The sequence below is a fragment of the Notolepis coatsorum genome (genome assembly GCF_963971535.1).
Source record: "Notolepis coatsorum genome assembly, chromosome: 1".
Lineage (NCBI taxonomy): Eukaryota > Metazoa > Chordata > Actinopteri > Aulopiformes > Paralepididae > Notolepis > Notolepis coatsorum.
In genome coordinates, this window is record NC_140165.1 from 149,354,923 (window position 1) to 149,378,014 (window position 23,092).

Sequence of the window (23,092 nt, forward strand, 5' to 3'; positions counted from 1 at the left end):
ATGGTTACATTGCACGGTTTGCCGCAATCAGCTTTATTTCCATCATGAGTAATGCTGGCCCTGATCAAGGTTATTTTGTTGTTAAAGAATAGTGCAAGTTCTTCACACTTAACTGTTGATAACTGAGGAGGTGTAGGGGCAGTGTTGAGTAGTACATTAATAGTGGAGAAAAGGATTCTGGAGTTTCCAGCATTTTCTGTAATGATTTTAGAGAAGTAATCTTTCCTTGCTAAGCGGATGGTTTTATTATAAGCAGTTAAAGCATCTTTGTATATATCACAGCATATGGTGGTTTTTGTTTTTCTCCATTTTCGCTCCGCTGCACGACATTTCCTTTTTTCTTTGTTGACCGTATTATAGTTCAACCAGGGCGAGGCTCTAGTTTTCTTCTTTTTCGTTTTTAATGGGGCGATGATGACAACGTAGTTAGCACGGTATTTCACCCTTTGCACGTGCTTTATGAATAGCAAGGTTTGTTTTGGGGCTATTTGCACAGGCATTGCGTCAGAAAAAGCCGTGTAATCCCTTTGTGAATTCGCCCCTCAATGTGCTTAGTGCCTCCGTGTCCCAACTTTTAGAGAAAACGCCACTTTACTCTCTGCCCGTTTCTCCATCTTGTATTCTTGCTGTCATTACTGTGTTACTTTACCTTCCACTCTTTTAATAGGTTATAGAAATGAGGTAGCAGCTATCTCTTAATGGAATAGGCTACAGCACAGAAGCCTGTCGTGTTCAAGGGGACATTGGGGTTAATTGGAATGAACTGGAAGCCCATGTTCCTGTTGCCTTTCCCATTTGAAGAGGCTACTGTACATTCAGACTGCAGGCAAAATTGGCTCCCAGTGAGGAAGAGAATCAAATTCAAAACCATGCTATTCACTTACAAAGCCCTCAATGGTCTCGCTCCGGCCTACATTGAGGAACTCTTGGTCCAACCCGTCAGCTCCAGGTCCCTCAGATCGAATGACCAACTATGTCTGAGGGTCCCACGGGCCAAACTGGTGACAAAGGGTTTCCGGGCCTTTGCAGTGATGGCGCCGACACTGTGGAATAAGCTCCCTCTCAACATCAAGTCTGCCAACACCGTACAGACATTCAAGGCCTTGCTTAAAACCCACCTTTTCGCTCTGGATGATCACTGAGTTACTTTGCTGTTGTGTTGTGTGTCTGAGGTGTACTTATCTTCTCTGTCTGTCCGACTGCCTGGTTCCCTGTCTCCATTGTCCTGTCCATTTATGCGGACATAATTTGTAATTAATTAATCAAATTAATTGCATTTTAATCGCATAACAATTTTAGGCCTGATATTTTATATTCTATAATCATATTTCAAATTCCATGTGTCCGGATGGCAGAATTCAGTACTGTATCTACAAAACATTCTGTTTAATCATCATCCCTTTATTCATTTGCTTAGATTTTTCAGGTCTGGTAAATTTTTGCATGGTGTTATTCACAGTAAAAAAAAATTAAAAAAATAAAAAAGGATTGAATTGATATTCTCATTTGGTTCATTACAATTTACTCAAGCCTAGTAACAGACACGGCTAGATCCACAAAGAATGGATTGCACGGTGCTAATTGCACCCTTACTTACAATTCATTATGAATTGAAAATGGGGGACCCTGATGTAAACAAGACGAAAGTCTTTCTCTGGTCTGCATCCACTTAACAATTGTGTGTATTGAGCCGTACTGTATTGTACCCATTCTGCAATCTGTTAATACAATTTTCATTCAATCAATCAATCAATCGCAGATGATTGATTGAATGGAATTTTTTTTAATAATTTTATAATAATTATAATTATAATAATACAAACAATTACATATAGAGGTGAAATGCAATGCAAATAAATAGCTAGTTATTATATAAGTGGCACAGTAGCCTATGACAATCCATTAACAAAGCATGAAAATGATGATTGACTGACAGGAAATCCACACATTGATTCAAGTAAAGAATAATCCTTGAAAAAAAACACGCAATTGCTGATAAACTGACAAGAACAACATGAAAATGTAAATCATTTAGTAAAAGTAATGACCTACTTACTTGCACGTAGTACTTATATTGATTTAAAAACGGATGCAAAGTTATCACTTAAACTTAGTAAAAATGCAATAACCCACCCACACCCCCTCCTCAACACTGGTGGCCAACATATTCTAATCCTGTGGGGATTAACCTCTAAGAGCAGGATATTCACTCATAAACCTTTATAAATCTGAAACACATGAACTCGCTGCGCCACATGCAAACCTCAATCTGTCCCTCCTCTGGCAGTCTGGCCCATATTTACCACATGGCACTGGCCACAAACACATTCCGATTAAAGCCTGAAGTATGACGTGATTCAACCAAATCTGAGCTACCATGCAATCCCTGGGTCCCATTGTCACACACACGGCTATTCAGTCCACAATGAGGCCTGATAGGTTCATTGGTTTCCCTGATGGCCAAATCTCATCATGACTTGATCTCTGAACCTGATGAGCTGTTATTACCTGCTGATTGAACCCAATGAGTGTTATAACCTACTGATTGGTGGATTGGAAACTGTACAATGAGTTCAGTCCAGGAGGCTGCTCCCCGTATTGTTTTTTGGCCAGTGGAACCGTGTAGCAGCATGCCCCGCCAGATGTAATCTGGACAGATTGCTGTAATCAGCCGGCTGTCCTTGAAAGACACAGTCTACGCCTGGTCTCTGGCCCCGACCCTTACAAAGGGAAGCTACGCCTGGTCTCTGGCCCCGACCCTTACAAAGGGAAGCTACACCTGGTCTCGGGCCCCGACCCTTACAAAGGGAAGCTACGCCTGGTCTCTGGCCCTCCTTACAAAGGGAAGCTACACCTCGTCTCTGGCCCTCCTTACAAAGGGAAGCTACACCTCGTCTCTGGCCCTCCTTACAAAGGGAAGCTACACCTGGTCTCTGGCCCTCCTTACAAAAGGAAGCTACGCCTGGTCTCTGGCCCTCCTTACACAGGGAAGTTACGCCTGGTCTCTGGCCCTCCTTACAAAGGGAAGCTACGCCTGGTCTCTGGCCCTCCTTACAAAGGAAGCTACACCTGGTCTCTGGCCCTCCTTACAAAAGGAAGCTACACCTCGTCTCTGGCCCTCCTTACAAAGGGAAGCTACACCTCATCTCTGGCCCTCCTTACAAAGGGAAGCTACACCTCATCTCTGGCCCTCCTTACAAAGGGAAGCTACGCCTGGTCTCTGGCCCTCCTTACAAAGGGAAGCTACATCTCGTCTCTGGCCCTCCTTACAAAAGGAAGCTACATCTCGTCTCTGGCCCTCCTTACAAAGGGAAGCTACACCTCATCTCTGGCCCTCCTTACAAAGGGAAGCTACGCCTGGTCTCTGGCCCTCCTCACAAAGGGAAGCTACACCTCGTCTCTGGCCCTCCTTACAAAAGGAAGCTACACCTGGTCTCTGGCCCTCCTTACAAAGGGAAGCTACACCTGGTCTCTGGCCCTCCTTACAAAGGGAAGCTACACCTGGTCTCTGGCCCTCCTTACAAAGGGAAGCTACGCCTGGTCTCTGGCCCTCCTTACAAAGGGAAGCTACACCTCGTCTCTGGCCCTCCTTACAAAGGGAAGCTACGTCTGGTCTCTGGCCCTCCTTACAAAGGGAAGCTACACCTGGTCTCTGGCCCTCCTCACAAAGGGAAGCTACACCTGGTCTCTGGCCCTCCTTACAAAGGGAAGCTACACCTCGTCTCTGGCCCTCCTTACAAAGGGAAGCTACACCTCGTCTCTGGCCCTCCTTACACAGGGAAGCTACACCTGGTCTCTGGCCCTCCTTACAAAGGGAAGCTACGCCTGGTCTCTGGCCCTCCTTACAAAAGGAAGCTACACCTCGTCTCTGGCCCTCCTTACAAAGGGAAGCTTCACCTCGTCTCTGGCCCTCCTTACAAAGGGAAGCTACACCTCGTCTCTGGCCCTCCTTACAAAGGGAAGCTACACCTCGTCTCTGGCCCTCCTTACAAAGGGAAGCTACACCTCGTCTCTGGCCCTCCTTACAAAGGGAAGTTACACCTCATCTCTGGCCCTCCTTACAAAGGGAAGCTACACCTCGTCTCTGGCCCTCCTTACAAAGGGAAGCTACACCTCGTCTCTGGCCCTCCTTACAAAGGGAAGCTACACCTCGTCTCTGGCCCTCCTTACAAAGGGAAGTTACACCTCATCTCTGGCCCTCCTTACAAAGGGAAGCTACACCTCGTCTCTGGCCCTCCTTACAAAGGGAAGCTACACCTCGTCTCTGGCCCTCCTTACAAAGGGAAGCTACACCTCGTCTCTGGCCCTCCTTACAAAGGGAAGCTACACCTCGTCTCTGGCCCTCCTCACAAAAGGAAGCTACACCTCATCTCTGGCCCTCCTTACAAAGGGAAGCTACACCTCGTCTCTGGCCCTCCTTACAAAAGGAAGCTACACCTCGTCTCTGGCCCTCCTTACAAAGGGAAGCTACACCTCGTCTCTGGCCCTCCTTACAAAGGGAAGCTACACCTCGTCTCTGGCCCTCCTTACAAAAGGAAGCTACGCCTGGTCTCTGGCCCTCCTTACAAAGGGAAGCTACGCCTGGTCTCTGGCCCTCCTTACAAAAGGAAGCTACACCTCGTCTCTGGCCCTCCTTACAAAGGGAAGCTACTCCTGGTCTCTGGCCCTCCTTACAGAGGGAAGTTACACCTCGTCTCTGGCCCTCCTTACAGAGGGAAGTTACACCTCGTCTCTGGCCCTCCTTACAGAGGGAAGCTACACCTCATCTCTGGCCCTCCTTACAGAGGGAAGTTACACCTCGTCTCTGGCCCTCCTTACAAAGGGAAGCTACACCTCGTCTCTGGCCCTCCTTACAAAGGGAAGCTACACCTCGTCTCTGGCCCTCCTTACAAAGGGAAGCTACACCTCGTCTCTGGCCCTCCTCACAAAAGGAAGCTACACCTCATCTCTGGCCCTCCTTACAAAGGGAAGCTACACCTCGTCTCTGGCCCTCCTTACAAAAGGAAGCTACACCTCGTCTCTGGCCCTCCTTACAAAGGGAAGCTACACCTCGTCTCTGGCCCTCCTTACAAAGGGAAGCTACTCCTGGTCTCAGGCCCTCCTTACAAAGGGAAGTTACACCTCGTCTCTGGCCCTCCTTACAAAGGGAAGCTACACCTCGTCTCTGGCCCTCCTTACAAAGGGAAGTTACACCTCATCTCTGGCCCTCCTCACAAAGGGAAGTTACACCTCGTCTCTGGCCCTCCTTACAAAAGGAAGCTACACCTCGTCTCTGGCCCTCCTTACAAAAGGAAGCTACGCCTGGTCTCTGGCCCTCCTTACAAAGGGAAGCTACGCCTGGTCTCTGGCCCTCCTTACAAAGGGAAGTTACACCTCGTCTCTGGCCCTCCTTACAAAGGGAAGCTACACCTCATCTCTGGCCCTCCTTACAAAGGGAAGCTACACCTCATCTCTGGCCCTCCTTACAAAGGGAAGCTACACCTCATCTCTGGCCCTCCTTACAAAGGGAAGCTACGCCTGGTCTCTGGCCCTCCTTACAAAAGGAAGCTACGCCTGGTCTCTGGCCCTCCTTACAAAAGGAAGCTACACCTCATCTCTGGCCCTCCTTACAAAAGGAAGCTACGCCTGGTCTCTGGCCCTCCTTACAAAAGGAAGCTACACCTCATCTCTGGCCCTCCTTACAAAGGGAAGCTACACCTCGTCTCTGGCCCTCCTTACAAAGGGAAGCTACACCTCGTCTCTGGCCCTCCTTACAAAGGGAAGCTACACCTCATCTCTGGCCCTCCTTACACAGGGAAGCTACACCTCGTCTCTGGCCCTCCTTACAAAGGGAAGCTACACCTCGTCTCTGGCCCTCCTTACAAAGGGAAGCTACACCTCATCTCTGGCCCTCCTTACAAAGGGAAGCTACACCTGGTCTCTGGCCCTCCTTACAAAGGGAAGCTACGCCTGGTCTCTGGCCCTCCTTACAAAAGGAAGCTACACCTCGTCTCTGGCCCTCCTTACAAAGGGAAGCTTCACCTCGTCTCTGGCCCTCCTTACAAAGGGAAGCTACACCTCGTCTCTGGCCCTCCTTACAAAGGGAAGCTACACCTCGTCTCTGGCCCTCCTTACAAAGGGAAGTTACACCTCATCTCTGGCCCTCCTTACAAAGGGAAGCTACACCTCGTCTCTGGCCCTCCTTACAAAGGGAAGCTACACCTCGTCTCTGGCCCTCCTTACAAAGGGAAGCTACACCTCGTCTCTGGCCCTCCTTACAAAGGGAAGTTACACCTCATCTCTGGCCCTCCTTACAAAGGGAAGCTACACCTCGTCTCTGGCCCTCCTTACAAAGGGAAGCTACACCTCGTCTCTGGCCCTCCTTACAAAGGGAAGCTACGCCTGGTCTCTGGCCCTCCTTACAAAAGGAAGCTACACCTCGTCTCTGGCCCTCCTTACAAAGGGAAGCTACACCTCGTCTCTGGCCCTCCTTACAAAGGGAAGCTACGCCTGGTCTCTGGCCCTCCTTACAAAGGGAAGCTACACCTCGTCTCTGGCCCTCCTTACAAAGGGAAGCTACACCTCGTCTCTGGCCCTCCTTACAAAGGGAAGCTACACCTCGTCTCTGGCCCTCCTCACAAAGGGAAGCTACACCTCGTCTCTGGCCCTCCTTACAAAAGGAAGCTACGCCTGGTCTCTGGCCCTCCTTACAAAGGGAAGCTACGCCTGGTCTCTGGCCCTCCTTACAAAGGGAAGTTACACCTCGTCTCTGGCCCTCCTTACAAAGGGAAGCTACGCCTGGTCTCTGGCCCTCCTTACAAAGGGAAGCTACACCTCGTCGCTGGCCCTCCTTACAAAGGGAAGCTACACCTCGTCTATGGCCCTCCTTACAAAAGGAAGCTACACCTCGTCTCTGGCCCTCCTTACAAAAGGAAGCTACACCTCGTCTATGGCCCTCCTTACAAAAGGAAGCTACACCTTGTCTCTGGCCCTCCTTACAAAGGGAAGCTACACCTCGTCTCTGGCCCTCCTTACAAAAGGAAGCTACACCTCGTCTCTGGCCCTCCTTACAAATGGAAGCTACACCTCGTCTCTGGCCCTCCTTACAAATGGAAGCTACACCTGGTCTCTGGCCCTCCTTACAAATGGAAGCTACACCTCGTCTCTGGCCCTCCTTACAAAGGAAGCTACACCTCGTCTCTGGCCCTCCTTACAAAGGGAAGCTACACCTCGTCTCTGGCCCTCCTTACAAAGGGAAGTTACACCTCGTCTCTGGCCCTCCTTACAAAGGGAAGCTACACCTCATCTCTGGCCCTCCTTACAAAGGGAAGCTACACCTCATCTCTGGCCCTCCTTACAAAGGGAAGCTACACCTCATCTCTGGCCCTCCTTACAAAGGGAAGCTACACCTCGTCTCTGGCCCTCCTCACAAAGGGAAGCTACACCTCGTCTCTGGCCCTCCTCACAAAGGGAAGCTACACCTTGTCTCTGGCCCTCCTTACAAAGGGAAGCTACACCTCATCTCTGGCCCTCCTTACAAAGGGAAGCTACGCCTGGTCTCTGGCCCTCCTTACAAAGGGAAGCTACACCTCGTCTCTGGCCCTCCTTACAAAGGGAAGTTACACCTCGTCTCTGGCCCTCCTTACAAAGGAAGCTACACCTCATCTCTGGCCCTCCTTACAAAGGAAGCTACACCTCATCTCTGGCCCTCCTTACAAAAGGAAGCTACACCTGGTCTCTGGCCCTCCTTACAAAAGGAAGCTACACCTGGTCTCTGGCCCTCCTTACAAAAGGAAGCTACACCTCGTCTCTGGCCCTCCTCACAAAGGGAAGCTACGCCTGGTCTCTGGCCCTCCTTACAAAGGGAAGCTACACCTCGTCTCTGGCCCTCCTTACAAAGGGAAGTTACACCTCATCTCTGGCCCTCCTTACAAAGGGAAGCTACACCTGGTCTCTGGCCCTCCTTACAAAAGGAAGCTACACCTCATCTCTGGCCCTGCTCACAAAGGGAAGCTACACCTCATCTCTGGCCCCGGCCCTTACAGAGGGAAACCAAGTCACATGTATTAATGTGTCTTTCCCATTACCCTTACATCATGGAACCTAATGATAACAGTTTGTGTAACAAATGACCTGGTTTTCACTCTGACTTGACAAAAAAGTGCCTGTAAAAAGCTGCATAACAGTCTGATGTGCCACGAAGAAGGACATCATTGATCATGCCGTCATTATTTCTATTGTGAGTCGAGCACAGAAGTTGAGCAGTACAGACTGAACCAATGAGGCTCCGGTGAAAGTGTTTAAATGGAGGCCATTGGGGAGAGGGCTGATTCATTATTAAGGGAGCTATCATCAAAACTGTTCAGTTTAACACCCCTCTTAGGTGTTAATGTAATGGGGCCATTTCATTTGTGCCCTGATTTATACCACATTAAGGCCTACAGCATACGGCTCATTCCCAGGGCGGCTACACTACAGAGCAAGGGTGGAAGGGAAAATCGATTCAGGTAAAATACTGTGATCATGTATCGCCTGAGTTTAAATCAATTTTTGAAAGCCCTGAAATTAACCCATGGATCATGTATTTGGTCTCAGTGGCAAGATAAACCATTCATGAATGTAACTGGCCCAATGAGTTCTACCGACCCCCCATATATCCACCGATTTCTATTCTGGTGTACTAAGATTTAGATTAAGATTTCTTTACGTCAATTTACACAAGGCAATTAAAAATGTGTCTTTTTGTACAGGTACACACACATCCCCTCCCACACATGTATTTTATTACAGAGGACAGAGCGCAGGGACTGCAGTGCAGTGCCACTAGAGGTGTTTATGGATTCAGTGCCTTGCTCAAGGGCACTTAGGCAGAGATGGTGGGCACCATAGATGTAATACAAGTCACCCATCACTTACCAGCTCTGTTACCAGCTCACAGCTGGAATATACCCTCTTGTTGGTGCCAGGGATCAAATCAGCAACCCTTTGGCACAGTTGTTCTAATAAAAAAAAGTGTGGAAATGGAATTCACACTTTTTTTTCAAAGGAGAGTGGGCAGTCCACTCCCCTTAGTATTTATTCTTTATTGAGAAGAAGACTGAGCAGGAGAGGCACAGAACAGAAGGATTCCATCCTAGGCTGGCAGGGGTACTTCCAGAATAAGAGGCAGGGGTCTAAATCACTACACCATCTCCTGGCATGTGTCATTCCCCTTTCTTTTAAGGTGCGACCAGCAGTTCTATAGCTCGCTCTGCTGGTTGGTTGTTCCACAAAAGTGTCCCCACCCGCTAGCAGCCACAGATTTCCACAGTTTTCACAGGCTGACATTTGGCATGGACGTTGTGTGTGTGTGTGTGTGTGTGTGTGTGTGTGTGTGTGTGTGCGTGCGTGCGTGTGTGTGTGTGTGTGTGCGTGCGTGCGTGCGTGCGTGCGTGTGTGTGTGTGTGTATGTGTGTGTGTGTGTGTGTGTGTGTGTGTGTGTGTGTGTGTGTGTGTGTGTGTGTGTGTGTGTGTGTGTGCGTGCGTGCGTGCGTGTGTGTGTGTGTGTGTGTGTATGTGTGTGTGTGTGTGTGTGTGTGTGTGTGTGTGTGTGCGTATGCACATACTGTACAGTACGCGGTCACAGCTGTTGCAGATTCACGCTTGTTATGTGTCTAGTTAGGGCAGGCAGCTCTTCCACACTCCAAGGTAAAAGACACAGAGAAATGCAGCCATGTACTAATTTGAGCCATTTATTATTTACATTTTACACACAAGAGCTGTGTGATTTCTGTCCTTCTGAGATCCTGACTTTTCATAGTCATGAGATTCATTCGTTTGTTTTTAGTAAAAAAAAATCATCTTTTCATGTCCATTTTCAATTTCATGCCATTTTCCTAAGGTTACAGATATTAGATTTAGACAATGTGCAAACAAGGCTGTTTACATTGATGTATGGGAAATAAAAGATTGTATATTCTAATTGACATCTGTGTCAGTATCTCTGTGTGTGTGTGTGTGTGTGTGTGTGTGTGTGTGTGTGTGTGTGTGCGTGCGTCTGCATGTGCATGTACGTGTTGGTGTATGTGTGTGTGTGTGTGTGTGTGTGTGTGTGTGTGTGTGTGTGTGTGTGTGTGTGTGCGCGCATGTACAGTACATGTGTACTTGTGCCTTTACTTGAATAACGTGTATGTGTGCATGGGCTTGCATGCTTTTGCACATGTGTGTTTTATGTGTATGTGCGCATTTATTTGTGTGTGTAAGGGGGGGGGGGGGGGGGGTGGAGCGAGAGCGAGAGCAAGAGCAAGAGAGAGAGAGAGAGAGAGAGAGAGACAATAGCTCTATAATGACTACGCTTCCATGCTCAAGGTTGCTCTGCTATGTTGTACTGTGCCGTGCTGTGGTACAATGTGAGAGGGATTAATGAAGAGGGGTGACATACAAGGGGGATCCATCTGCAAGTAGACACTCTTAATGAACTACCAAGACCCAGACATGGCACTTTACAGCGCCGTCCGTCCACTCAGGAGGGGGTTGTGACATGCTGAGGAGGCAGGACTGCTGTTGTTTTAAATGAGCTTGGCTCTTAATGGTGAACTGTTCAATCTACCAGAGTGCTCTTCAGCCAGTATTGAGGTGTAGTACTCCACTATGCTCTCTGGAGAGGCTTATTCTGATTCCTCAGACATTTAAAAACATGCAAAGAGGTAATGTCGGCAGATTTCAGTAATGTCAGCACTTGCCGGTGACCATAATGGACCATAAATTACCATACCAGTGTTTCTACATGTCACTGTCACTGTCGGCAACATAGAGCAGTTTACATGCACTTTGACCATTTCCCCCAAAATTGCTTTATTTGGGATCATGTTTGTTTACGCTTTGTCTATATTCAATAAACGTTACGGAATGTACCACATTTTTGAAAGCCCTGGAATTAACCCATGGATCGTGTATTTGGTCTCAGTGGCAAGATAAACCATTCGTAACTGGCCAAATGAGTTCTACCGACCCCCCATATATCCACCTATTTCTATTATTCTGGTGTACTAAGATTAAGGCATACCCTTAGGAAGGACTCAAACAACATCACTAGACAGGCCTTGGACTACAACCAAAGCCGGTAGGCCGAGAAACACCTGGCGACGTTCCTCACATCGGAGTGAGCTGGCAAGAAGCAAAGGCCCAGAAGAGAGTGAGATGGAGAGCTCTGGTGGACGCCCCCTATGCCCCCCAACGGGGTAAAGAGGATTACGTCAAAATCAAGATTAAGATTTCTTTACGTCAATTTGTTTACGCTTTGTCTATATTCAATAAACGTTACAGAATGTACCTAAAAATGTCTGTCAATGTTAGCTAAAAGTCACTGTATCAGGCTATGGTAATGTAGTTAGACACAAAATATGAAAAAGAGAGCAAATACATTTTCACAAGCTTCCCAGTTCGCTCGGACCCCGTCCAGAACTCCGACCACGGGGCCGTGGCTTGAATGGCTTGTAAATATTACAGTAATTTTAGATTAAATAAATGAAAAAGGGTGAATTATCTATGCCTACAGTAGCAACTGTTTTTGCACACCGTTTCACCATGAATGGCAATGAATGACATTTGAAGATGTAGGGATAGTGAGACCTACTAAAGCACACTGTATACACTTGTATGTACACACAATTGGTTGAAGATAGGGGCAATCTCTGCTAATAGTAGGAAGTCAAATTAGACTGGCATGAGTTTCACAGTTTACAGAGCACTGACAAAAATCAAGTACAGCATAATGCTTATAATGCATGACTCTTTACTCTACTCCAACTCCAAAATATAAATTAAAAAAAGCCAGCCAGTTTAATTAACAACCTGTAATGCTATGCGTGGAGGAGCCCAGTGCACGTGCATCAAAGATGCCTGATGGTAAAATCATTGCCAATTATCAAGTAATTAGCTTGACTCCAATAAATCTCTCACATTGACTTGAGGTGAAATATAATTGACCCCAGTAGAGATTCTTCAGGGGCACATTCATTTTTATTTTTTTGCAACAGAATGAGGCTCGGAGGAGTAAGGAGGCTCGGAGGAGTAAGGAGGCTCAGAGGAGTAAGGAGGCTCGGAGGAGTAAGGAGGCTCGGAGGAGTAAGGAGGCTCGGAGGGGTAAGGAGGCTCGGAGGGGTAAGGAGGCTCGGAGGAGTAAGGAGGCTCGGAGGAGTAAGGAGGCTCGGAGGAGTAAGGAGGCTCAGAGGGGTAAGGAGGCTCGGAGGAGTAAGGAGGCTCAGAGGGGTAAGGAGGCTCGGAGGGGTAAGGAGGCTCGGAGGGGTAAGGAGGCTCAGAGGGGTAAGGAGGCTCAGAGGGGTAAGGAGGCTCAGAGGGGTAAGGAGGCTCGGAGGAGTAAGGAGGCTCGGAGGGGTAAGGAGGCTCGGAGGAGTAAGGAGGCTCAGAGGGGTAAGGAGGCTCAGAGGGGTAAGGAGGCTCGGAGGAGTAAGGAGGTTCAGAGGAGTAAGGAGGCTCGGAGGGGTAAGGAGGCTCGGAGGGGTAAGGAGGCTCGGAGGGGTAAGGAGGCTCAGAGGAGTAAGGAGGCTCGGAGGGGTAAGGAGGCTCGGAGGGGTAAGGAGGCTCGGAGGGGTAAGGAGGCTCAGAGGAGTAAGGAGGCTCGGAGGGGTAAGGAGGCTCGGAGGAGTAAGGAGGCTCAGAGGAGTAAGGAGGCTCGGAGGAGTAAGGAGGCTCGGAGGAGTAAGGAGGCTCGGAGGAGTAAGGAGGCTCGGAGGAGTAAGGAGGCTCGGAGGAGTAAGGAGGCTCGGAGGAGTAAGGAGGCTCGGAGGAGTAAGGAGGCTCGGAGGGGTAAGGAGGCTCGGAGGAGTAAGGAGGCTCGGAGGAGTAAGGAGGCTCAGAGGGGTAAGGAGGCTCAGAGGAGTAAGGAGGCTCGGAGGAGTAAGGAGGCTCGGAGGAGTAAGGAGGCTCGGAGGGGTAAGGAGGCTCGGAGGGGTAAGGAGGCTCGGAGGAGTAAGGAGGCTCGGAGGAGTAAGGAGGCTCGGAGGAGTAAGGAGGCTCAGAGGGGTAAGGAGGCTCGGAGGAGTAAGGAGGCTCAGAGGGGTAAGGAGGCTCGGAGGGGTAAGGAGGCTCGGAGGGGTAAGGAGGCTCAGAGGGGTAAGGAGGCTCAGAGGGGTAAGGAGGCTCAGAGGGGTAAGGAGGCTCGGAGGAGTAAGGAGGCTCGGAGGGGTAAGGAGGCTCGGAGGAGTAAGGAGGCTCAGAGGGGTAAGGAGGCTCAGAGGGGTAAGGAGGCTCGGAGGAGTAAGGAGGTTCAGAGGAGTAAGGAGGCTCGGAGGGGTAAGGAGGCTCGGAGGGGTAAGGAGGCTCGGAGGGGTAAGGAGGCTCAGAGGAGTAAGGAGGCTCGGAGGGGTAAGGAGGCTCGGAGGAGTAAGGAGGCTCAGAGGAGTAAGGAGGCTCGGAGGAGTAAGGAGGCTCGGAGGGGTAAGGAGGCTCGGAGGGGTAAGGAGGCTCGGAGGGGTAAGGAGGCTCAGAGGAGTAAGGAGGCTCGGAGGGGTAAGGAGGCTCGGAGGAGTAAGGAGGCTCAGAGGAGTAAGGAGGCTCGGAGGAGTAAGGAGGCTCGGAGGAGTAAGGAGGCTCGGAGGAGTAAGGAGGCTCGGAGGAGTAAGGAGGCTCGGAGGAGTAAGGAGGCTCGGAGGAGTAAGGAGGCTCGGAGGAGTAAGGAGGCTCGGAGGGGTAAGGAGGCTCGGAGGAGTAAGGAGGCTCGGAGGAGTAAGGAGGCTCAGAGGGGTAAGGAGGCTCGGAGGAGTAAGGAGGCTCGGAGGGGTAAGGAGGCTCGGAGGGGTAAGGAGGCTCGGAGGGGTAAGGAGGCTCGGAGGGGTAAGGAGGCTCGGAGGGGTAAGGAGGCTCGGAGGGGTAAGGAGGCTCGGAGGAGTAAGGAGGCTCGGAGGAGTAAGGAGGCTCAGAGGGGTAAGGAGGCTCGGAGGAGTAAGGAGGCTCGGAGGAGTAAGGAGGCTCAGAGGGGTAAGGAGGCTCGGAGGAGTAAGGAGGCTCGGAGGAGTAAGGAGGCTCAGAGGGGTAAGGAGGCTCGGAGGAGTAAGGAGGCTCGGAGGAGTAAGGAGGCTCAGAGGGGTAAGGAGGCTCGGAGGAGTAAGGAGGCTCGGAGGAGTAAGGAGGCTCAGAGGGGTAAGGAGGCTCGGAGGAGCTGCAACAACCACACTGGTCCCGGTGTCCTCATAGTGCACACATCATAAGGCCCAGGGGTCATAGGCGTCAGCACACAGGTAATAACATGGGTAATCAAGTTCCCCTCGCTGGGAACACGAGAAATAGAGAAGCTCCCAGGATTCTACAACCGTTTGACTCACACAGTGTTCACGGAACTACTACCCCCCCCCCCCTCCCCCCAACCCATGTGGAAAGAGGAGAGAGAGGGAGAGAGAGAGAGGGGAGTGGAGATAGTGGGACGGGGGGACGGGGGGACGGGGGGGAATTAGAGAGTGAGGCTGAAAAATAGGATGACAGCTCAACAGATGAGATAGCTATAGCTAATCCCCTTCTAAAGGAGCTTCATTGAAATCACTGGGAGTGGGGAGGGCAAGGAGAGGAGAAGAAAATGGGGCATTGTGTTCCGTGTAGACGACGCGGGGCGTCTCCGGGCTTCTCTGTGAAGTGACTCTGACAGCTGCGGGGATTAAGGAGTAGTCCAAAGAATACGGCCCCAAACGGCAGGGATTAGGCTAAATATGCTCGCTTTTGTCTCTGCCTCGCTCACTTAAATCAATAAAACTGATTTCACTACAGTACCAGTACGTAGTACGCCCGGGTGCGCGTGACAGAGATGGTCAGGGCTGTGTGAGAGACGGAGAATAATGCCTGCATCAGGAGGAAAAGAATGGTCCCTGAGGAGAAGGAGGGGCCCGGCTGCCAAGTGTTGCTGCTCTCAGTGCTGCTGTTTGCAGAATGTTCCCTTTTATGTTGGTCATGACGCTGGTTCGTCAGCGCAGCAGCTGTGCTCTGGGCCACGAGCAGGAAAGAGTACAGCATATCCCTGGGAGACATTACACAATACACACTAAGGGCCGAGAACACAAGTTGGGATGACTGGTAGTGGGGGAGCTCTTATCTCACTTATCCGGGTTGATACGCAGTGTATTGTGACATTGAAGTTAATCGTTTCAGGAGAAAATTATGTGTGTATACCACCCACATGACTCAATATACAAGTACAGTAAACTGCAAACGTCAGCTGGGGATCCACAATTAGACATGGCATTCAGTAATTTACATGCATTCTTGTGTCTAAAATATTACTTTTACCACATGCAAACTACAGTATTATGAACCACATGCACAGTATGAACATTATGCAAATCTTGAATACAAATATTGCAATTAGTTTAATAAAATTATTTGATAGACAAAATATAAAATTATCATGTGTTGGTGTTAAACAAGGCTCTTTGGTCAGTCAATTCCAGAGGCAGTTCATTGGTTTCCAAATGCAGTCGAGGGTATGCATATCACAGAATGTTCTAAACAAGTTAAATATGATTTCAGTACAACAGTATGCAACTTACAAGAGTGAGCTACCTATTTCATCATTATACTCATCATTACATCATCATACTAGATCATTATAATTTATCATCCCACAATAAATGGGATGGTGTGTCCAATTAATGGAGAAATAATGTCCAAAAGCAGCATGCTTTTTGTGCAATCAAAGTTATGTATTTGCCATTATTTTATTACTCCTGATAGTGGAAAGGCCAAGTCAAGTCAAGTCAAGTCAAGTGTTGCTTTAATAATCCCCCAAGGGAAATTCAGGAACCAAGTCCAATGGATTTTAACTTGTTTGTTTAATGGACTACTCTACACTCAAATAGCCATCACAAGACACACTTCCATTTCAAAGTTGCAGTGAACTTTAAATATAATTCAGTTATTTTTTTAAGTGGAATGATAGCTAAGGGACCAAATAATCACAGCTCTCTGACCTTCTAATCTGTCTGTAATCCATAAAATTACACCTGTCACGAGAAAGTTAGATTTATTAATGCCACTTCCTGATCCGAGGAGGAAAAACCATTAAAACGCACAAAGGCCTTCGATCTACACTTAATTAACACGGCAACCTTCACATCCTGGCAATCACTTTGCTATCTGCCAGATTAGTTTAAGGACATATGTACATAGAGAGGAAATTACCAAAACAACTTTAAGGCTATGGCAGCAGCGGAAATACATATGTTAATTGTGAGAGAGAGAGAGCGAGAGAGAGAGAGAGAGAGAGAGAGCGAGAGAGAGAGAGAGAGAGAGAGAGAGAGAGAGAGAGAGAGAGAGAGAGAGAGAGAGAGAGAGAGAGAGAGAGAGGAAATCACTCGGAGCTATTAACCTTATCCTCCCCACAGCCGACTCCAGAGACGCATGTGTCACATGTCTCAACTTAAACCAAGTGTGAAATTTGAAGTGAGGAAACATCAATCAGGCAGTCCATTCATAAAAAGAAGTGTGAGTTGTGGGTGCTGAACCTCTAGTGAAGTGTTGAAAGTGTAAGAGTCTCCTGACCTCTGGCCGTAGCCCGGCTCCTTCCTGCGGCAGTGCAAGGTGACCACCCGGTGGCCCTCGCTCCTCACGTCTTGGCTGACCATCCACTGGGTGGGGTTGCTGGGCCGAGCCCCCAGAAACGTCACCCCCTCTTTCAGCTTCACTCTGTGGGACACAGACACAGTTCAGAGAGAATTAGCAAAGCAGCACTCACTGTTCCATTTACAGTACACATGTGTGGCGCTACCGAACGGATCCCTCATTCGGCGAGTCATTGGATCCGTCCAGCTGATCCTAGCCTGACAGCTGGGGCCAGACAGACAATGACACAGCCTCTGTCCGTCTTGCTAGAGAACAATCCACCATCCAGATGGCTCACTGCGCTGTGCCTGCCTTTCTTCTAAACGTGTCCCCAGCTGTATGCTCCTTTCTGATCACACCATTTTCTTATATTTTTCAAAGGAGACTCAGCTGTCTTATACACAGGCCTTACATTGACCAATCAAATGATCAAATAATTATACCAAACACCTGCTACTTTACTGCTTGATATGGATATTTGACTCTCTCTCTCTCTCTCTCTCTCTCTCTCTCTCTCTCTCTCAGTAAATCACTCTCTCAGTCGAAAAGGCCATTATGACGTTTTCTTTGACTGCGGCAAAAATAGTCAATGTCCTTGGCTCAGTAGGAGTTCACAGGGGATAAAAGAATATCGGCAAATAAAAGTCTCAGTCAAAGCTCACACGTGTACTCACTGTACAGAGAGTGGACTTTTTCTTTCAGGGTGAAATGTGGCCATAATATTTATTTTATATATATATATATATATATATATATATATATATATATATATATATATATATATATATATATATATATATATATATATATATATATATATATATATATATATTCAGATTTTTCATAATCTTTCAAATAAATCACCACAACCCTGAACCACACAGAACAATCACCACAACCCTGAACCACACAGAACAATCACCACAACCCTGAACCACACAGAACAATCACCACAACCCTGAACCACACAGAACAATCACCACAACCCTGAACCACACAGAACAATCACCACAACCATGAACCACACAGAACAATCACCACAACCATGAACCACACAGAACAATCGCGGTCACCCTGAACCACAGGAGTGAGGGCAGTATGTTGGTGCTGGTTTGTGCATTTTTGGGACACTGCTAACAGTGAATCTCCTGGTTTATATCTATGGAGTCCCATCCCACGCGTATAAATTATCATTAAGTTCGACACCTCATTCCATTTGTTTCAACATAATGTTGCTTATCTTGAGAAAATTATCAAAATAAATAAAGGTTATCTCATCTATTTATTTCACTGTCTTAAAGAAAAACAAGACATTCAAACCCAACCCAAGATTGTAGAGACCCAACACCAATAACTTTTGGTGCTGTGTGAGTGTCTCCATACCAACAATGATATCCACCCTCCAGTCAATGCTATTGCTTTGATGTGGTGTTCTTATTATCCTCTGATAGGGGGTACAGGCTGATTGAAAGGCCACACATGGTGCGGTTCCTCCCGATATAGGCTTGGAGAGCGACACAACGACTAATGGCTGCTAGAAATGTGTGCATGTGTGTTTATCTTGACAGCCCACTTACCCCCCTCTCCTGTCTTCATAGATAATGTGTACTTTGTGTGCGCATTGTGTGTATGGGTGTGCATGCATGCACGTGTTGTGTGTGTGTGTGTGTGTGTGTGTGTGTGTGTGTGTGTGTGTGTGTGTGTGTGTGTGTGTGTGTGTGTGTGTGTGTGTCACAGCAAGGTACTTATATACAATATATAATCATCAGCTGCTTGCCTTTCTATGATGTGGGACAAAATAGTCTATAGAGTATTATAGTCTATAGCATATTATATAGTCTATAGCATATTATATAGTCTATAGCATATTATATAGTCTATAGAATATTATATAGTCTATAGCATATTATATAGTCTATAGAGTATTATATAGTCTATAGAGTAGTATATAGTCTATAGAGTAGTATATAGTCTATAGAGTAGTATATAGCGACAGTGGGTCAGGAAGTAGAGCAGTCGTCTGGTAATCCGGAGGTTCCCGGTTCGATTCCCGCTCCTCCCAGGCAGCGTGTCGAAGTGTCCGGACACTTAACCCCTAATTGCTCCTGATGTGCAGGTCGGCACATTGCATGGTTGCCTCTGCCATCGGTGTGTGAATGTGTGAGTGAACGGGTAAAATGTGAGGAACAAATTGTAAAGTGCTTTGGATAAAAGCGCTATATAAATGCAGCCATTTACCATTTATATAGTCTATAGAGTAGTATATATTCTATAGAGTAGTATATATTCTATAGAGTAGTATATATTCTATAGAGTAGTATATATTCTATAGTGTATTATAAAGTCTATAGAGTAGTATATATTCTATAGTGTATTATATAGTCTATATAGAGTATTATATAGTATATAGCGTATGATATAGTCTATAGAGTATTATATAGTATATAGAGTATTATATAATCTATAGCGTATTATATAGTCTATGATAGAGTATTATATAGTCTAGTGTATTATATAGTCTATAGAGTATTATAGACTATATTGTATGGTATAGTATATAGAGTATTATATAGGGCAGGGTTTCCGTTAGAAAATATCGGTGCCGGTCTCCGTGTCCGGCAAGATTTCAATCTGCCGGTCAAATGGGAGAAATTCCGGTCAGAGTTTATTGAGCTTAAAAACAATTGATAGGGAGGCTATATAAAGAATGACATCCTCAAGGCACGTAGATTTATAATATTTTAACTTAAAACTAGGTTACTTTTGCGTATACAGTCATTATATTCCAAATAAAATAAGTCCCGAGACTCCGTGCTGCTGCTGACTTTAAATCAAATAGGTGTCTGTGGGCAGTCGGCCCGACATTAATAAACAGCATCACATTTTTATGAGCTAACGAATTCCGTTATATTGGACATTTGTATTAATTATATCAAGCGAATAAATTTGGCAGAGAGATACAGCAACATTATCGTGAAATATAAACGTTGCGTGATGACTATTATATCTCCGCCTCCCAGTCCCAACGAAGAACATATCAATAGTATGCAGCTGCAGAGCCAGCGGCGCTCTCATCCCGGTCTGGGGACCGCTCAGCAGCGCCCCCCACCCAACAGCTGAATTGCCAATGGCTGAATTGGAGTATTGCACTGTGCGCGCACAACTGTCAGCTCTCCGGCTCTGCAGTTGCATGCTTCTCGCAAATCTAGCTCCCGCTGCCAAACCCAAATGAATCTCGACATCGCTTCACCAATAGTCGTTATCAGAACACTACACACATATCATAATAGAACACACATCGTTGTCATTATTAGACCTGCTTGGTGAAGCAACAATGAAACAAATGTAACTATTTTAATACAATTCAAATTGTGCTTAGAGGGAATTATTTCCACCGGACATTATGACCGGAGAGATTAAAGGGGTTATGCACTGCTATTCCTAGCACTATTTGGGCAACTTTACACACTTCCTGTGAGTCTATGTAACACATCTGTAATTTGTATTCCAAAAATAATCATTGTTTTATATTTCTAATCTTGTACTCAAAACCAGCATTTTTCAGCCTCATGAAAGCAGGCTATTATTGGCTTGGCTCCACCCATACTAGCAGAATGCTTTGAGTGACAGCCACCCACCAAATAGCTCCGCCCATCTCCCCGTCAGAGATTAGGTTTCAGGTTACATACAAATATGGTATGTCATAAATATAGAGATGTAGCAGTACTGTCTATCTATATATATATAATATGTTACCATGAATTGAAATTGGGGGACCCTGATGTAAACAAGACGAAAGTCTTTCTCTGGTCTCCATCATAGCAGTACTGAGCAGTACTGTAGCAATACAAATATGGTATGTCATAAATATAGAGATGTAGCAGTACTGTCTATCTATATATATGTTACCACTATTTGTAAAAGCCACAACCACGTTACCATATTTGTAATAATGTAAATCATTGTGTCGTTGTACATATTGTGTATACACCGTTAGAAGCTAACATAGCTTAGCTTGGTAGCTATTGTGCTAACAACATATCCCGACGTCCGGCTCGCTGGCCGGCATGCACGCCCGACACAAAATGGTTCTCTCCTCTCTGTACACCCCCGTCCCCACGGGTACCCTGCCGGGGAGCCCATGGACGCGACAACGGCGGCAGCCGTAGGGTGCTCGAGCCCGCCGTAACGCTAGTGGTACACAATAGCTATGAGCTAACTAACGCTACGGCCGCCGCTGTTGTCGCGTCCACAAGCTCCCCGGCAGGACACCCGCGAGAACGGGGGCACACAAGGAGGAGAGAACCACCCCAAATCGAGCACTCATGCCGGCCGACAAGCCGGACACCGCGGTTGTTGTTAGCACAATGATAGCAACCGGGAGCGTCGCGGAGCATTCAGCCTGCTGGCTACCTAGATCCACTTCAACCAGCCGAGCGTCGGGAGCTCCAGCAGCTTGTCGATGTGCTAATAGCCTGGAGCCAGCTACCGTTAGCTTGCAGAGGCTCCAGCACACCGACAAGCTGTGTAGCCAGCTAACGTTAGCTTGCAGAGGCTCCAGCACACCGACAAGCTGTGTAGCCAGCTACCGTTAGCTTGCAAAGGCTCCAGCACACCGACAAGCTGTTTAGCCAGCTACCGTTAGCTTGCAGAGGCTATTAGCACACCGACAAGCTGTGTAGCCAGCAGGCTGAATGCTCCGCGACGCTGGTTGAAGTGGATCTAGGTAGCCAGCAGGCTGAATGCTCAACGACGCTCCCGGTTGCTAACGCCGGCCCCGGCTGGTGCTAAGTAGCTAGCGATCGCTCCCGAGTCCCGAGAGCTAACGCCGGTCTGTCTGTCGAAGACCGAGGGAACCGCATCAGGCTTCAGCTGATTAGTGATCTTCTGGACAAGCCTTCCACCCTGCAGGTAGCAAGAATGGAGGCGGGCATTACTAAAACCACAGAGCCAATCACATCACCGTGCGCTATAAACAGCGCCCTGTGACGTGCACCAGGTCGTCAAATCAACATGACCTGATTTACTAGAGGCAAAGAGGGGATGGGCTGTAGCTGAGGAATTCGCCAATATAGTATTTAGGCCCAAAAACACATTAATACGAACTCCTATTACTATAATACAATGCTAGAGACTGAAAAATGACATTTATAATGCATAGCACCTTTAAATATGTCGGACTTCAACAGATTTTGCCGGTCAAAAACCGGTAATTACCGGACATATATTGTATTATAGGGTATATATTGTATTATATAGTCTATAGAGTATTATATAGTCTATAGAGTATTTCCAGACATACATTTAGTGTTAGATCAACAATAAACAATTGAATTTTTACTGTGAAGTATATCCACTATACTATATGATGCATACAGTATTGAGTATATGATAACAAGCTGTTCTCTTCCTCAAGGGGGAGGGAATATCACCAGTGTAAATAATATAACAAGCTATTTTCACCCACAGGAAGCCATTATGGAGATACAGTTTGCCATAGGCTGACAGCAACTGCAACCGCAAACATGAACTGGTGAAAACGCTCATGCACACACCCCTCCCCCCTCCAGAGCCACGGTGTCTTCCTTCTTGTTCCTTTACGCTTGTGGTAGAACCTTGGTGTAAATTCACTCCTAAGTTAAATACCCACACTTCACCACCTGGATCGGATCCCTTTTCAGGTAGCAGAATGGACCGTGGTGTTTAACATAGGTGGTCACATGGTGCTGGTGAGAGAAGGGTTTGAGCCTGTCAAAGGACAGGTGCTGAGCTCGAAAGTGCCTGCTAGTACCTAGCAACCACCATTACATTTGGATAATCAGAGTGGCCATCAGTGGTTTCCAACTGAGACTTCAGAATGTTCAAGACACGTGCTTGAAACTCACGAGAGTACCCTGCCGACCATCCCCTGGTGGTAGAGGTGCCTTTATTGACATAATGGTAAATATAGTCTTGTAACCGGTCAGCTTAGGAGCTGCCTGCTGCTTTTGATTCAATGTTTTAATTTGATCTTTATTTATCTTGAACATAACAAACATACAAATCACAGTAACTGTAAACATAAACAAAATTAGTTTGAGAAGGGGCAGAAGGAAGCAAAGCTTATCTAGTCCTGCTCCTTTCTTACAATATCATAACATGTCAAATAAAACTCTCTTACTACTGTACCTAAAAGAGAGAATCTTTTAAAAATAATAAAATAAATAAAATTAGACAACCAATCAAAACATTCCCTGACAGCAGCTATCTCCTCAGTTCCGTATTTGTTCTGCTGTTATTGCTCTGTTTCGTTTCCACTTGTAGTCCAATTCCCTGCTAAATGAAGTTGGTGGAACACTTTATTTCAACGCACCTGGGCTCTCCACAACCTCTGAATAGCTGTGAAGTCATTGAGCTACAAGCAAGACTCTAATGTCCTGTATGTGCCAAGTATTACACAGCAAGGAAGGCAGTGAAGAGACAATGGTCCATGGGGAGGGACAATGATACAGTGAGAAGGCAGTGCTGTTTAGCTGATTTGATAGTAAAA

The 23,092-nt window shown here is 47.2% G+C and overlaps 1 protein-coding gene across 1 annotated transcript in view; it reads right to left on the reverse strand.

The window, feature by feature from the left end:
* LOC311223079 (transmembrane protein 132C) overlaps positions 1 to 23,092 on the reverse strand; it is a gene marked incomplete at both ends in the record, with an annotated part of 432,169 nt that overhangs the window by 197,865 nt on the left and 211,212 nt on the right. The window contains one exon of the mRNA XM_084307811.1: positions 16,504 to 16,647. Within this exon, the coding sequence (XP_084163937.1) occupies positions 16,504 to 16,647 (144 nt within the window). The remainder of the gene's footprint in view (positions 1 to 16,503; positions 16,648 to 23,092) is intronic.